Consider the following 16,541-nt stretch of genomic DNA (forward strand, 5'->3'; position numbering starts at 1 on the left):
CATTCAAAGCATTGCCATTGATTCCTGTAAGTGCAACTTTTCACTGCTAGGTTTTGGTGGCCTTTGCTATGGATATGTGAAATACAGTATTATAACACTTTGCTACTTTGATAAATGTTATATGGACAAAGAAATATTTGTAATTTCTGGGGGATTCTCTGTAGGTCTGCATGACAGTAAAGCAGTCTTTATTAAGTCATATGCTGGGAGCACCTTTCTCTTCTCTGCTTAGATAAATTTCAATATTTCTTTCTTTTTTTTTTTTTCCTTAACAGCTATCTTTCTTTAAGCCTACTCCAAGACGTTATAAAATTCTTCTAGAAGCAAGAGCCTTTCCATCTGACCATGTAAGAAATTAATATTTCACCATATTTGTATTATTAATCATATTTTCCCAAAGAATATCAGTAGTACGATTTCAATATTTATTAGTTCATCTTGTCCAAGTAACATTACAATAAAAAAATCTGTCAGAAACTTTTCAGCTCAGCATACTTTACAGATCGTAGCTTTATTCTTTTTGTTCAAATAAGAAGTATTGCATGAGGAAAAGAATGAATGGGTGCATTGATTTATTAGTCTTTTTAAAGACATCTAGCAAACTACTGGCCTAAATCAACTAAAATTGTAAATGTTTTATTAATTCTTGTTGCTGTTTTACTTTATGAAACCAAATCAATACAAACTCACAACATTAACACTTATATATCCCCAGACAGAGATGGAAATGTTTGTTCTTAGCAGTTTAGATTACTAGTTCAAACATAATTTGTCTGCTATAAAATAAGAGACAATAGCCTGTGCATCAGAGCTTCGAGCAAATTAATCTTTGGGTTTGTGGGGCACTGCTACTTTATCATCAGCACCGTAAACTCCTGGAAATTGATAACAAATTTGATCTCTAAGGTGCAATAAAAGTGACTCGAGCTACTAACAGGTTTATTTGTAATGAAGATGCTGGCACAGATGTATACACCTCAAATTGCTTTTATTCTAAGTAATGTTCAGATTAATCCCACATTTGTTCCACATGCACTTGTACATTTACACTCCATCCTCTTAAATTTCTATGGCACTTCAGTAATAATCTCTGCAACTGCCATCACTTCAGTTCCTGTCATGAAATTTTAAACTCTTTTATACTGCTATTTGATGATTGTTACTTGATCTCCAGGACCATTATTTATCGATAAAATCGGTTGATAGGATTTTTTAAATAGCTTGAGAGTTTAAAGCTCTTATTTTCCTCCAGCTGTGCAGCAAATAGAAGAGGTGAGAATGTCACAGGGCAGGATGTCTGTGCTGGCCAGAGTTGGCAGCAGGGCATGTGGGTACCCAGGGCTCCTGGAGAAGGGATGCTCAGTCCTCCTTGGCTGTTATCCCAAGGAAGGTTTGGCTTTCTGGCCTCTGGTGAAGTGCATCCATCACACCACAGAACCAGGGAATGCTTTAGGTTGGAAAGGACTTCAAAGTCATCATGTTCCCACTCCTGCCATGGGCAGGGATGCCACCCACTGGATCAGGTTGCTAAGGGCCCTGTCTCCACCCTCATTCTGCTCCATGGATTTATCCTGTGGGATTCAGGCTTTGACTTTGTCCTTGCAAAGGCATTAAATTAATTCTCATGTGAATTAAATTCAGATGTTTTTGAATCCAAAGAAAATCTGTGAATTTCTCAGTGGAGTTAGATTATGCTTTCAAGCTTACTTTTAGTGAAAGGCAAGGCATCTGAACAGCTTTCTCAAGTTCTGATGTGTTTGTCCTTTTTTTCCTTGTAGTTGTTTATCATGTATTTGAGTTAATGGTGTCTGCATGGAATTCTCTTCCAGTATGCTGTGGAGTCCCAGATCCGACTGCATGGGCTGGAGGTGGAGAAAAGCATGGTCCTGCTGCAGCCACGGCAGGTTGGTGAGGAATCTGTCACTTCTGCTTGCTGCCACCAAGGGCAGAAACACCTTTCATGTGAATATTCTCAAACATTCTAGTGTAGAAAAGGTAATCTGTGCATTAAAATGTAGATAAAATTTATGGATCTTAAACAGATGTGCTTCAGCACATATTTTTGACATTAAGACCCCACTTTATAATTGCTGATTCAATAGTTAACTTTCCCAGAAGAACAACAAAAACAACAAAAAAATCTATTCTCTCTATTTTTCCTGTTTCCAAAAAAAAAAAACTGGCAGCACCCTGAGTCACCTGCAAAATGTGATTTTGACTCATTGAGAATTCCCAGTGTCCTTTGAATGTCCTGAGGTAAGAGATTGCCATAACACGAGCAGCACTGTGTCTGCATCAGCACGGGCTGAGGGAAAGGTCTGCTCTCAGTAATATGCAATTCAGATTAATTTGAAATGCTGCCTCGCTTCACTTCTGCAGCATTAAGAACTTTGTCACCTAACTATAAACCGAGGGTGACCTTTTGCTTCTGAAATCTGAGTCATCTTGTGAGTAAAGAGCCCACTCCTGAACGCTTGATAGATTTGCAGAGATTGTTGAGATAATAACAGTCCCTTGCAATTCAACCATCTTGCCCAAGCTTTTTTCAGTAACAAGTCTAATTTAATTCTAGGTTTTCACTGCCTAATTGATCCCTAGGTGGTGGTATGTTTTACAAGATCCCTTGCTAGGAAGACAGGAGGAGGATGGGGCAGTAATTTTCCTGTAAAGAATCAAAAATGAGGTTTTGGGGTTTTTTTCCTCATGGTTGAAATTCTTCTATATTTAATGACCACAGGTTTGGGGATTTTTGTACTTTTGATGATGTGAGACACTGTTTTTGAAATATGAATATGTCAGGTTTATAATAGCTTCCTGTGGGATACCAAGTTTATCAGAAAAGTAAAGACTGAAGCTGATAGACAACTTTCAAATCTTGTGGGTGTCACAAATTTCAGATGCCACTTAAAAACCATTAGATATTCTGTCTGCACCAGGAATTTTTGACTGTAAATTAAAACTGTCAGAAATATTAAAGGGTATGAAGCATGTTAGAGTATGAAGTGAATAGACATTTTATAACAGGCACCTCCAAGATTCACTTGCTAATGATTATTTTTTTGAGGTTACTTGCTCATAGGCTACTTCATAGCAGTACCTTTGTATATCATTACTGAGACAAGGGTTTGCTTTTGATCTCCTTTCATGATAAAATATAGATTATGAAATAAGGAATGGCAATGCCATTGCTGCCAGAGTTGATGTAAAATGTGCCCTTTAATTTTGTTTTAGGGGGAAGAGACCTTGAGGACTGAAGATATCCTGGCTGTAATTGAGAAGGAAGGGGACTCTATTGCTGTCATTCTGTTCAGTGGGGTGCAGTACTACACGGGACAGTTGTTTGACATCCCTAGAATAACAAGGGCTGGCCAAAAAAAGGTAGGACTGCTCCAGATGTGTCATTTCCATACCAATTTTAGATCAGCTTTCTCTGTGAAATCAGTTGTTCTTGGTTTGTTTTGTTTTTTTTTTTTTTTTTTTTGTTTTTTTTTTTTTTTTTTCGTTGTTTTTTTTTTTTTTCCCCATCAAATTGAATTTAAATTTGTAGGTCTCTGGTAAAATGTGAAAGCACTCTGTGCTCAGACCTTTGGGGACTGTGTGCTGCATGAAGAAATAGCCCTGTGGGAGCAATCTTTCAGGCAGATGAATGTTAAACTATTTGGAAAAGGTAATTAATGACTATTAATTTTGACATGGCTTTTCTTGAAGGGTAGAATACCAAGAGCATCAGTGAAGGAGGAGGAGGAGGCAATCACAGCTCTAACTTGTCTTTGAAAGTTAGTTTGTGTAAGATTTCTGAGCTTTTTCTGAACTTTTCCAACATGAGACTTGTATGATTTTCCTCCTTTCCTGTAGCTGTGTTCTGGCAGATTTTGCCCCCCCTGAGCAGGGGGGTGAGATCCCCACAGAGCCAGCACTGCTCAGACTCCACTGATGAGTTTTCTGGAGACAGGCACAATGTGGAGCACATCGACATCACAAGATGAGTGTATTTTAGTGATGACTCCGCCTTCAGATCTTGCAGGCAGTGTGTTCTGTGGACATAGCTGTAAAACTCTTTAACCATCTCAATTGCCTTAGGAATCCAGGAGAAAATAGTTTTTAATTAAGTTGTCTTATCAACAGGAGGTCACCAGACTTTCCATGCTGGCAGCCTTTTACTGGGTGCAGCTTATCTCATACAAGATTAAACCACTGAAGGGTAAACTTATTTGGTATCACTGGGTTTTTGACAAACCAGCTAACTCTTTATATTTAATGGTTTAACTTGCTGGAGAGGTTCCTGCCTCACAGCACACTGTACATCTTCTGTAGCTGTAGGTTTGGCAGTGGAATTTTTTCTGGACGTCAGGGCATAAGTTATGCTGATGGTAAGAGATGGTAAAGTCCCCCCTGGGAGAGTAGAGCAGGTGTGAGAGCTGGTGCAGGGCCCGTGGGATGTAAAAAGGGAATGTTCTCACAGAGCAGCACCTGGTGTTAAAACCCAGTGTTAAAAACAGCACAAAACAAAACCAACTTCTGAAAGGGATGTGGAAAAGCAGGGTGAAAAGAAATGCGGGGAATCAGCTGCAGGGGAAGTGGGTTTGTGCAGGAGCTCCAAAAGCAACACTGCCATGGTGCTTTCCTGGAGTGTCTGCCAGCACTTTGCTGACCACAAAAAAAAATCACAATTCCACCGTACTGGAATGTTAGAAAGGGAAGACAGGTTATTAACAGGACGATGCCACCCACTGCTCCACACTCTCTCTCTCCTGGTGGCAGCAGAGCTGCCAACACCTACATGTCTTCAGTGCTGCTTCCCAGAAAGCCGCTCCGTGATGTGTCTGAAAGGTGTCTGAGAAAGAGAGAGAGAAATCTTCCTTCCTTTCCATAAAGATGAACAACCTGGGAAAAACCTATCGCCTTACCACCTCTCCAAAGATGCTCTCTGGACTGTCGGCCGCAGACTTGGATATGTGGAAGAGATGCAGTTTCACTGATAGCTCTAAACTGCCCCAAAGTGGTGTTCTGGGAGAGAGTAGGCACTCACAGTTTATTACACAGAGGGAAAATGGATTTGGTGTTTATAAAATCTGAGGAGATAACCAGGACTTGATGAAGAAAAATTAAAATTTCTGCAAGGGAAGTGCAAATAATAATATTATTAACTCAGAGATATGGGCTTCCACAGGGATGAATACAAAAATGCCACACACTTTACCCAGAGACTGTATCATGTTCCTCAAGAGGAGAACAATTTGTGACAGCAATTCAGCATTCCAGCAGGAACAGGTAGATGTCAAAGGCCTGTTTCCATCTGAATGCCTGTTAGAAATGACATAATGTAGACATGAATCTCTTCTTCCACAGATTTTTCAAGAGAGAGAAAAAAACCCCATCAAATTGAATTTCTAGTGGTTTGAATATGCAGGGTCAAGATCCAGGTAGATTAATGAACTAAAATATCATTAGTTTACTGAAAAAGCAAAATTAATTCAACCTGAAGAACTGTTTGAGTACCCTTAAGGCTTGAAAAGCGTGAGCCAGCCGTGTTTTTATTTCCCTCCTGTCAGAAACACTCAGCTCAATGTCCTTACAGATTCTGCCCACAGGTTAAGTGATGTTTATATGTTTATACAAACCCTCCATGTAAGAAACTGTTAGACCACACTTCAGCATCTGGGTATGACAAATATTTACATGAACAGCCACAAAATCGTTGATTCATGAAGTGTTTCTGTTGGTAAGAAGCATTTCTGTTCCCTGCTGCTTATCTTGGACTCAGGGCTTCTGGTTATCAAAATGTCTGAAATGTGGGGCTTTCAAAAGAATTGGCTCCTCTCCTTTTTTCCCAGGCCAAAGCTGGGGTTAGGAGCTGCTGTTGGATTAGAGGAAAACAAAACCAACTGCTGAAGCAGAGTCATTAGCATCTATGTATCTATACAGGTCTTTAATTGGACTTACCATATCTCCTTCAAGAGCTTCTGGACCTGATGAATCCAGAATTGTTTTCTAGTCAACATATTATCACAGATAAGCTGAAAGTTCTTTTAAGAGCAGATAAGACTGAAAAATCATGATTGTAGCAAAAATGCAAGGCTCTCCTTCCCAGGGATGAAGGGTGGTGAATGACCCTGCACTCCTGAACAGAAAATAGGTTGGGGAGAGCTGACAAGCAAACGAGTCAGAAAGGGAAAATACAAGGTGAAAATGTTATTTGAGAAGAAGAGAGGAGAAAAAAAAATCACTTGTCAGCCGGTATGTCAGAGAGAAAAGTCCTATACAGATGGTCTTAATAATTCTTTTAATGTACTATTGAAATAAAGTCCCACAGTGTTGTGTCCTATCAGGGCTTGGCTAGAGATTTGAGCTGTGAGCTCTGGAGGCCTGGAAAATGTCCTAAGATTCTTGAGGTCAATCATTTACGAATTAAGTTACTGATTTCCTTTTACATTTTTTAAGCCAATTTCCTAAGTTCTCTGCGTACATTAAGATTCCTCCCGGAGTGAAAGCTCTGCACATAGACAGCTTCATTAACTCATTAAATATTAAATGAACTAAATTAAGCTTGAAAAATTACCTCAGGCTATTTTTCCATCTAAGGTCTCTCAGATAAATCGAAATTACTACGTATTGTGCAAGAGACTCATCAGCAGGCTGAAGAGGATGTAACAGTTTTCCTTGTTTCATACTTTCAAGCTTGCTCTAGAGGATGGAGGAGGCTGAGTTGTTTTATTCTTCTACAAGTGAAGAAATGGCTGACTTTTAGGAGACTCTACCTTTCAAACACAATTTTCATTTCATAAGTTATATCGTACTTTCCACTGACTCTGTACAGTTATGTAAAATATTTTAATCTCTTGAGTCCCAGTAGGAAGAGCTTTAAGATCCTTCATTTCTTTTCCTGTCTCTCTTTCTAAATGTCCCAGCTTTGCTGGCGTGAAGCTGTCATTTCTCTCCCTCTCTCCAAATGTCATTGTCCATGCTGAGTTGTTACCTGCTGGTTATCAGCAGCTACCCAGACACTTGGCAGAAATGACTTTTAGATGTTAGAATAAAACAGAAGAGGCAGGGGAGAGCACATGTCCTCTCCTTTGCCCGGAGCAGATGGAGAGCTCTGTTTCCCCCCAGTCTGGGGAGGCGCCGTTCCCACACAGTCCTGGTTCTGCGTGGCTTGTGCAGGGAGAGCTGCTTCAGTTTGTTTTACTTTTTCCATGCAATCTGTGTGGCTAAACATTTGCTGTTTGTGTGACTCAAGTGCCAGACACCTCCCTGGGAAAGCAAACCAGCACAACCCATCTTGCAGATGACGACTCGAACAAACTGGTGCGAGTGGGCGTTTCTGAGACGATGCAGGAACCCTGCCAGCGCTGAACCCGAATTTCCCATGCCTCAATATTGTTAAACAGTGCCCAGTAGGATCTGCCAACCAATTTCAAAGTGGTGAGGAGCAGCTAAAGGAGTTTAGAAGGATGGCCCATGGGTGTTATGTCAATGACCTTCCTTTTTGTTCAAGCTGATCTGTTGCGGCCGCTGTCAGTGCCCAAGAACATTTGTCCATGTCAAGGTCACGTGTGTGGACGTGGTTGTGGAGCCTCGTTACTGTGAGGGCACCCAACTGTCCCAAGGTGTCTCCTCCTTTCTTCCACCCACTGTATTTTCATAATTTGATATTATGTGGTTGAACATAATGTTTTATAGAGTATATGGTGTACTGACAAGGAAAGGACACCTGGTTTTGGCACATGATTTCTAGAATAAATTTCTTACATGCTTTTTCTTTATAAGCAACTTCCTTTTTTTTTTGGGGGGGGGGGTTGGTTTTTTTTGTTTTTTTTTTTTTCTTTTTTTGTTTCAGTTTTATAAATGTACAGCCAGACGCACACATTCTGCAAGATCCTCACCTGTTATTCCTGGTTTCCACTGAAACCAGTGCATCTGTCATAGAATTGCTTCCAACAGTTTCTGTGGGATGTATGTACCTGTTAAGGTTTAAATCCAGTCAATTGAAGTTTTGAAGTTGATGCCTTAAAACCCTATGAGAACCTCCTCATTCATTGGCAATTGACTTTACTTTGCTGTAGCTTATTTCTCTGATCCAAAGCCATTTTATCCCTGAATAGGAGCATTCCCATCAGAATTCAGCGTGTCCCAGCCTCTCTGCATTAGCTTCACCATGTCAGTTGATTTCTCTTAACTCAGTTCTCTGTGTCCCTGTGAAATCAAGCCACCACCGCTGTTTATTGGGACTCTAGTTCCAACATTTAGATCATGCAAATGCTATGACAATGAGTTTTCTTCCCATCGTTTTGGAGTGACTTTTCAAGCTGATAACTTCACAAATGTCTCCATTAGAATTAACGTGTCACATCTTCTTAAAATGCTGCTCTGTACAAATTGTTATCTAGTTTATACAGAAGATTAAATATACCAAAGTACTGCTTAAATAATTTAGCTAAGACTCTCTCCATGCAAGAAACAGCAGGAGATTCTTAAAAAACCCCTTTGTTTTATTATTGGACGTTGATTTTTCTGAAGCCTGTGCTCTCACTCTTATTCCTACCCTGCTGCTTGCAAGCAAGCTGTTTGTGTTTTAAAAGCAAAATGTAAAATAGCATTTAATTTGTAGTCCAGGCACAAAAAGCAGTTTTATTTCTCTGCTCTTAAATAAATAGCAAAGCTTAGAATAACTTTTTAGTTTAAAAATGCTGCCATCCAGTGGTTATTTCGTGTGTAAAACTCATACTTTTAGATCTAGAAATCTCTTGGTCGTTCGATATTGGGGTATTTCCCCCCACTTTTTCCCAGTGTCCTGTGAAAATTGTGGATATGGCAAATACAAGGCTTTTCACAGAGAAAAGACAGATTCCTTCTTTTTAAAGACAAGTATGAAAGTTCCTAAAGATCAAGGCATTGCATAAGCTGCTATCTCATCCATTTGGATTCCCAAAGTCAAGGCCGTCCTTGTTTAAATACCAGGGACACCTTGAGCATGAATATATATTGAAATGTAATTGTTCATGGGTAACTGGCATCACTATGACCATTACTGCTTTGTCTCTGCCTGGGGGTTGTTGTGCCATACAGGAAGAATTTGTATTGATACATTTGTTCTCAATACTCATTTCAAGTGATTCCACTTCCCTGCACAATCAGAACCTCAGAAGTCTAAACACTATCCAAGCATCCCTGAAGACAAATCACAGAAAAATTGGTGATCTCTATGTGCGTGTATCTGTAGAAAACTTCCAGTAATCTCTAAGAACAGATAGGACTTGATAGATTAATCATAGAAGGGTTTGGGTTGGAAGGGACCTTAAGGATTGACTTGTCCCACCCCCCTGCCATGGGCAGGGACACCATCCACTATCCCAGGTTGCTCCAGGCCCAATCCAACCTGCCCTTGAACACTCCCAGGAATGGGACATCCACACTTTCTCTGAGTAACTTGTTCCAGTGTCTCACCACCCTCACAGAAAAATATTTCTTCCTAACATCTAACCTAAATCTCTCCTCTTTGAGTTTAAATCCATTCCTTATCCTATCACTCTGTGCTTCTGTAAAAAAATCTCTAGGTAGCCTGCACATACTGAGAGCAAGTTAAGCTCTGAAGGACTTATTTCAAAATAATATCACAGTGATGATTATCTTAATAAGTAACCTCATAATCATCTCTTTCCTGCAGGGATGCCTTGTTGGATTCGACCTGGCTCACGCTGTTGGGAATGTAGAGCTTCATTTGCATGACTGGGGAGTAGATTTTGCTTGCTGGTGCTCCTACAAGGTAAAACAGATTCGTGGCTGGAGACCATTTTCCATAATGTCACTTATCTCATGGGTCAGCACACAGGTCAGGCGATAAGACCTGCACCTGAACAGTGAGCAAGACTTGGCTGAATCTTTGAATTCTCCACAACAAAGAGATGGACACTGACTTTAATGTGCCTTTGTTATGAGTGGGTGCAAAAAGTGGCATGACCTACAAGGTCTTGTGGATGTGGGATGGATGATGGTGATGGTTAAACATCTGCCCTGTAGACCTGGGATCAGGGGCTCTTCTCTTATTTCTCACACCAAGAAGGTCTCACAGCTGTAGTATTTTATGAAGTGGTCCCTAAATAAGAAAATATTCTTGTCTAAACTTTAATAATTTCAGATCACAGAGCCAAGGTATCTTTAGTTCCTTTGACTCCTAGTGAGATTAAGACTTGTCAGACATAGTCAGATTAATTGTTTGATGACTTTGCTATACTGTTTCAGATGTACTTTAATTTTCTGGCCTCTTAGACTTCAAATACCGTACATAAGCCAAGAGAGATACTTCAAAAACTAATCTGAAAAAAGATATCTGCTTTTATCTCCATCAGCACTTTGTGACAAATGCTAAGATCTCCATCTAGAAACCACTAGAAATGTTAAAATTGGTTTGTTTTATAGATCAGGGTGAGGGAAGGAAAGTGATATTTTACAGATAATGAACACGATATATACATGTTGATTTATTCTTTGCAGTATTTAAATTCTGGAGCAGGAGGCCTTGCTGGTGCCTACATTCATGAAAAGCATTCCAAGACTATTAAGCCAGCGTAAGTATTTTTTCTAATAATAAATTCCCAAATATAAGGTTCTGTGAAGTTTAAATGGGAAAGCAGCTCCCCTTTCAGAATTGAGATATGAAAGTGAACTTGTGTCGATTCCTAGCCATAGAATATGGGTATGTCCATCTATGCTTATGTGTATAGAAACAGAAGAAAAGTCCTATTTCAATAAGAACTCATTGGGGTGATATTTATCTGTTACTGATTTATTGCTTCAATGAAAGGGGTAGTAAACATTTAGACAATTTAGTTATCTGACTTTGTTACTTCAGATGGGTTGCTTTACACTAACTTTAGTAAATTTTGAAATTGCAAATGCACATGCTTACATCTAAAATTAATTTCCTCCTTTAAGTCTGCTATCAGTTCTTAACTAAACAGAACCATAAAAGAGAGTGTTGGTAATATTTAAAACAAGCATCCTAAATCATGTCTATGAGGCTGCTTAATATAAAGAGAATATTTAACATCTTCCTTTAAAAATGGATTTTAAATAATCATTGAAGTCTTTGGTTGGTGAACAAAATCAAAGACAGTTTCAACTCTGTGCCTAATAGCTCTTTAGTAGTGGCATGTTTTCATTAAAATTATATCCACTGGTAAAGCTAGGAAGTATTACACGGAGATCTGTTCTGAAAGACTGTATAATCCATGGAAAGCTGAGCTATCAGCTGAGGTTAGCTGCATTAACAAAAATACCTGTTATTTAAACCATTTTATGGCTATACTCTGTATATTAAGAAAAGTGGGATAAATAATTTTAATGCACTGACAAATGTAAACATTTCTGGCTGTAATGCTTGGAGGAATTGCTGGCACTTCCTTTTATTTTAGCTTGAAGAACGCAAACTAAATCAGGTTCCAGAGACAAATAATATTATAATAAGCAGCTTTGCTGCACTGTGTGCTGGTTTCAGACTGTCTAGACTCCCAGGAGATAACAAAGTGATGCTGATAAGTTCTTTTCAGTCACCCATAACAGAAAACTCATTAGGATGACATATGACCTGTTGTGAGCTGATGTGAGCGTGGGCAAAACTTACTGGATATCTGGATATTCCTTCTGGAAAGGCTTTTTCCTGCTTCCCCTGTTGCCAGATGCAGGCATTGCTCCCATGGCCAGGCCTGGTTGTGTGGCTACCACGGTTCCTGGTTGTGGGCAACTGGGAAGATACTGAACTGTGGAAAAAATGTGAAAAATTACAGAACAGCTATAGGTGGAATGAATTAAATATCAAGAACCTTCAGTCTTTTTTTCCTCCTTGATCACATTTTGGAACTTTTCTGAGGATACTAGCTTGGTATTGTAGGTAAGAGTATAGATTAGTTTTCCCTGAACCAGCTCCTTCATACATAGTCATTAATTTGTGCACTGAATCTGGATATTGAATATCTTAAATGAAATTACCTATATGGAATAGGCTTTTCCAGCTTGGGGACAAATTAGATATAATTCCAAACTTCCTGCATCCACTCTCTGCATTATTTAATCATAGTTATTTCATATTTCCCAAGATTTGATAATCACTCATCAAATTGTTTGTAGTTCCTATGCCCCTGTTGCACTACTATTCTTTCTTTCCTGCAGCAACCAGCCAATTCAGGTCTCCAAATAAGGCACTGAGACAAAGGAGAATTTGTCTATGTCAAAGTATTCAATTGTATAGCTGATTTAAATGCAGAGCAATTTGCTGCATGTTGTACAATCAAATAGAGTGGAATTTAACTGCTGGGGAAGTTGCATGCTCTGTGCTGTAGCTGCAGAGTTTCTGGCTGTCAACTGAATCAAGGATGACACCCAGTGGCCACACAATTTCAGTCAAGAACAGAGGCACCAACCACTTATTTCTTTGCACTCAGCCCACACATGAGCAGGAAATTAAACTCCAATCCAGCTGACACCCTTTTGTCGTGTGAGCTGTCTGTTCTAACTCATGGCTGGTTTTGGGTGAGTCACTTTTTACTCACTTATATAAATTTTTCTAATTTGTCTCATCCTTCATATTTCCTGCAAGTTATCGACTAGGTAGTCATTTTAATATGGAAATAATCTATTGTGTCTTAATGGGAAAATGTGTGTTCTGACAGTAATTCAGGGAGGCAGAACATTTGTCTTTTACTGTCTGAGGCTGGGGCAAAAAGGACTTGCTGAAAATAAAACAGCTTGGTCCAAAATTTCATTTTTAAAGCCCCCAAACCCAGCTACTCCATATCACCAAAGGAATTTAGGTATTTTGGTTTAACTTCTCCTAAATTTGTCAGTATGCCTTGTCTTATGTCAAGTTTAAGAAATGGGGCTCTTCTCCAGCTGCTCCCTTCAACAACAAAACATTTATTTGCGGCTTTCTTTTAAAATGCAACTTGGGATAGAATAGTTAAAGTACTTAATAGCCGTAAGGCTATTATCACTACATGAGGCCATGCCAGAGCTGTTTTCTGCTTTGGGGCTGCCTCGCTGCAAACCTCCACAACCCAGATCTGATGTAAATCAGTAATACCTTGACATGTCCTAGCAGACAAAAGGCAAACGAGTCCCACTCTTCTTCATGGAAGTACAAGCTTCCCACAAGAGTTATAAAGTTGGGAATTCAGTATCTGGGGAAAGGATTTATGCCTGAGGGCAGGGGGTGATAGAATCTCTTATACCCTGCTGTGGTTTTGTGTCATTGCATACACCACCCTTCAGTCCTGCAAACACCTTGGCTTAGCTTGGGATGGTTCTATAATTCACTGCAGGGGCCATGGGTCTAAAAGTGACATGTTGTAACCAGCCCAGTAACATCTCTACCCAAGCATTTGCTAGTACCCATCTTTGTCCTTAGAGCAGCAAAACTGAATCAATCTGACATATATGGGTCTGATCTAGCCCCATTCTCCCATGATCTCACCTCCCTTGAAGTCTCTCTTAATACTCAAATGGCTTTTTTAATACCTGCTCTACATATCACAATGCAATATATTCCTGGCTAATTGTGTGAGAGTGATTTCTTTATGGGAAGGTTTCAAATAAAAGAAAAGGACCTGGAGAGAGCAGAGCTATGAAATACTACTGAAACCATCAGGTCAATGCAAGCTGAACCTGTGCCACCAGGTTTCCATGTAAGTGTTGCAGGGGGGAGGTTTCCAACACACAGAGAGCATCAAAGTGACCTACTAATACTGAAATTTTGCTTGTCTAGCTGTTTGAGCTCCAGAAAAGTTTCCATTTTAATTTTTGAAATTTTTTACTCCCTCCCTAATTCTCCATTTATAAAAAGGACAACTTGAATTCCCAGGCAATTTAGCAGTAATGAAACGTGAATGTTTGTGAGCACCTGGGGGAGAAGATGTTTCAGTCAGGTGTTCCCAGCAGGGTGTTTGCAGCTGTAGATGGGCAGTAGGCTCGGCTCTGCTGTCAGGGGGTGAAAGGGACAGGAAGAGACAAATTTGCAGAGCCCTGAGACAGCAAACTAAGCAAAAGTAAGGCACAATTTAAACAGATGAAAGGGAAATAAATGTATGTAAAGCAGTCAGGAAAATAATAGATAAACCCTTGCAGAGGATTAAATGAAAACTGTACAGTGTTCAAAATGAAGGGATTTATCAAGACTTTAGCCCACACTAGCAGCAGGTAGTGTTTAAAAGTAAAAAGTTTCTGTGATGTGAAGAAATGCTGCATGCGCAGGAAGCAGCTGATGTCCAAAGAATGTGTTGGCTTTTACCATAGGATAAAGAAAAAAAAAAAAGTTGAAAAGAGAAAGAAGCAAAAAGGTAACAATTTTATATTAGCTTTGAGGAACAAAAGGCATCTTCAACCAATTTCTTTACAGGCAGAGGTGAGACATCAGCTCTTCTGCTTACGCTATTTCCCCTTTTGGTATTTTGATGCCAATGAAAATGCCAGAGCACAAACAGCTTCCTGCTACTCCTTTATAGAGAACTGCACAGCTTTTTTGGTATGTGAACTCTAACCCTTGTATCAGACAAACAGAAATATGCTACTCCAGCTTTTTATACTTTTCCCTTCCCATTTTCCCCAGGTGCTCTGGATCCCCTTCCTGCTCCAGTGCAAACCTTCTCTCTCCAGTAACTGTTGTGCAAGAGGTTACTCTACACCTTCTAGGACTGGTAGCTCCCTCTGAGTTTTTCTTTGCTCATTTTCTTGATTTCTGAGGAGATATCACATTAGCCTTTTTGAATCAGAGTCACATAATCCCCAAAATAAAGATCAGAATCTTCTGTAAAACTGCTGAAAATAATGTAACTTTGGAGAAATGTGAGTTGGAAGGAAAGGACATCATAAAATGATTTGGAAGGTTGTTTTACTGTACTGGAAAGAACTAATGCTGATCTTTAGAATGCTTCTAGGAATCATGGGGTTATGGAATGATTTTGGTTGGGAGGGACCTTAAAGCTCATCTCTTTCCAACCCCTCCCATGGCAGGGACAACTTCCACTATCCCAGGGTGCTCCTAGCCCTGTCCAAGCTGGCCTTGGACACTTCCAGTGATCCAGGGGCTGCCACAGCTGCTCTGGGCACCCTGTACCAGGGCCCAGAGAAGCTGTACCCTGTCACAGTCTGAGTGAAGAAATTCATCCTCACAGGGAAGAATTTCTCCACTCAGACTGAGTCTTCTACTCAGACTTTACTCAGATAATAGGCCAAGATGGTCTATTTCACGCTGACCACTTGAATTTGTCTCCTCTGAGCATCTCAGCACTACTGAAAGCTTTGTCAGAACAGAGCACCTTGTCCTGGTCAAGGAGAGGATGTGGAGAAGCAGCACAGAGACTCGTAGGGAAGCTGTGCTGAGTGCAGCCAGGTGGGAAAGTCAGTGGTGACAGATGGCAGTGAACATGCTGCTGTTTCCAGAAGGGTTCTCCCTGGTCCTACTGGACTCAGATTGTGGGCTAATGTAAATAAACTACTCGTGCAGTGAACACGTGTCCCCCGAGTGCATGAAGCATCCTGTGCTAAGGTAGAAATGAACTGTTGCTTTGCCAAGGAGATGAGAGCAATTTAGCTCCTTGAGCTAATTTAGAAACCAAAAGTTAAAACCTCCCTTGGGAAGAGACTGTTTAGGAATAAAGCTATCGGCTAATTAGGCTTAATTGCATTGTCTTGGGACAAGTGATTTATTAGGCCAATCTAGACCCATGATGGGCCTGCAGGGGTGTGTTCTTGGATTCACCAACTGCATGGCAAATATCCAAGAGCATTTTTTAAGTTTGGAGTGAGTCTCTGGGAGAAAAAAATGAGAGGTTAATGTGCACTCACATAATCTATTCCCATTCTTTTTCTTCAGCTCCTTTTATGTGGCTCCCATGATTGTCTCCTTGTTCTCTATCAAGCATTTTCTCTCGCTCTTCCTTCAAATCCTTCCTTGTAATTAAGCTGTATCTTCAAGCAATCTCACATCTTTTCTCATTATAAATATCCTTCTTCTTCTTTCCTTCCTGAAGGTCTTCCTCTTCGCTTTGTCACCTTTGCCCTGGTTGGGTTTTGAGGTGATTTTAAAGGTGCTGTGTGTGAACTCAGCATCACCTGTGGGGTGAGTGTGGAAGAAATGTGCTGCTCTCATTCCCTGAGTGCACTCCCATGCATTTTTCCTCCTGGATCACACTGAAGGGACATCACTTCTTGTGCTGTGCCGTGGTCCTGTCCCACTCCCAGCCTCGGGAATGACAGGGAGGTGGCTCTGTTCCTTCCACATTTGCTTTCCCATCTGCAATGCCTCGAGCTTTCTCAAGGATGGTGTAAGACACAACTGCTCAAACACATGAAAGGAGCCAACTGGCTTAGCCTGATGGAAAGGTGAATGTAGCCTGGGGGCGACTCTTGCATCCTGCTAACTAGCAAGGAAGGGATCCTGGGGCTCTCCTTGGAGTCTGGATGGTTGCTGTGATTTTCCCTTGCATTTCAAAGGCCGTGTGCTGTTATCTGCCTCAGTTCTCCACTTCCAGGCAGGTAGTTTTAAAAGCACT

General features: G+C 40.3%; 1 protein-coding gene across 1 annotated transcript in view; it reads left to right on the forward strand.

Annotated features, from left to right (window-relative positions):
* Positions 1 to 16,541, forward strand: part of KYNU (kynureninase) — a 60,607-nt gene that overhangs the window by 26,570 nt on the left and 17,496 nt on the right. The window contains exons 6-10 of the mRNA XM_041407855.1: positions 276 to 347; positions 1,830 to 1,904; positions 3,232 to 3,378; positions 9,665 to 9,763; positions 10,492 to 10,565. Of these exons, the coding sequence (XP_041263789.1) occupies positions 276 to 347; positions 1,830 to 1,904; positions 3,232 to 3,378; positions 9,665 to 9,763; positions 10,492 to 10,565 (467 nt within the window). The remainder of the gene's footprint in view (positions 1 to 275; positions 348 to 1,829; positions 1,905 to 3,231; positions 3,379 to 9,664; positions 9,764 to 10,491; positions 10,566 to 16,541) is intronic.

Source organism: Onychostruthus taczanowskii, unplaced genomic scaffold (assembly GCF_017590055.1).
Source record: "Onychostruthus taczanowskii isolate IOZ18803 unplaced genomic scaffold, ASM1759005v1 scaffold10, whole genome shotgun sequence".
Classification (NCBI taxonomy): domain Eukaryota; kingdom Metazoa; phylum Chordata; class Aves; order Passeriformes; family Passeridae; genus Onychostruthus; species Onychostruthus taczanowskii.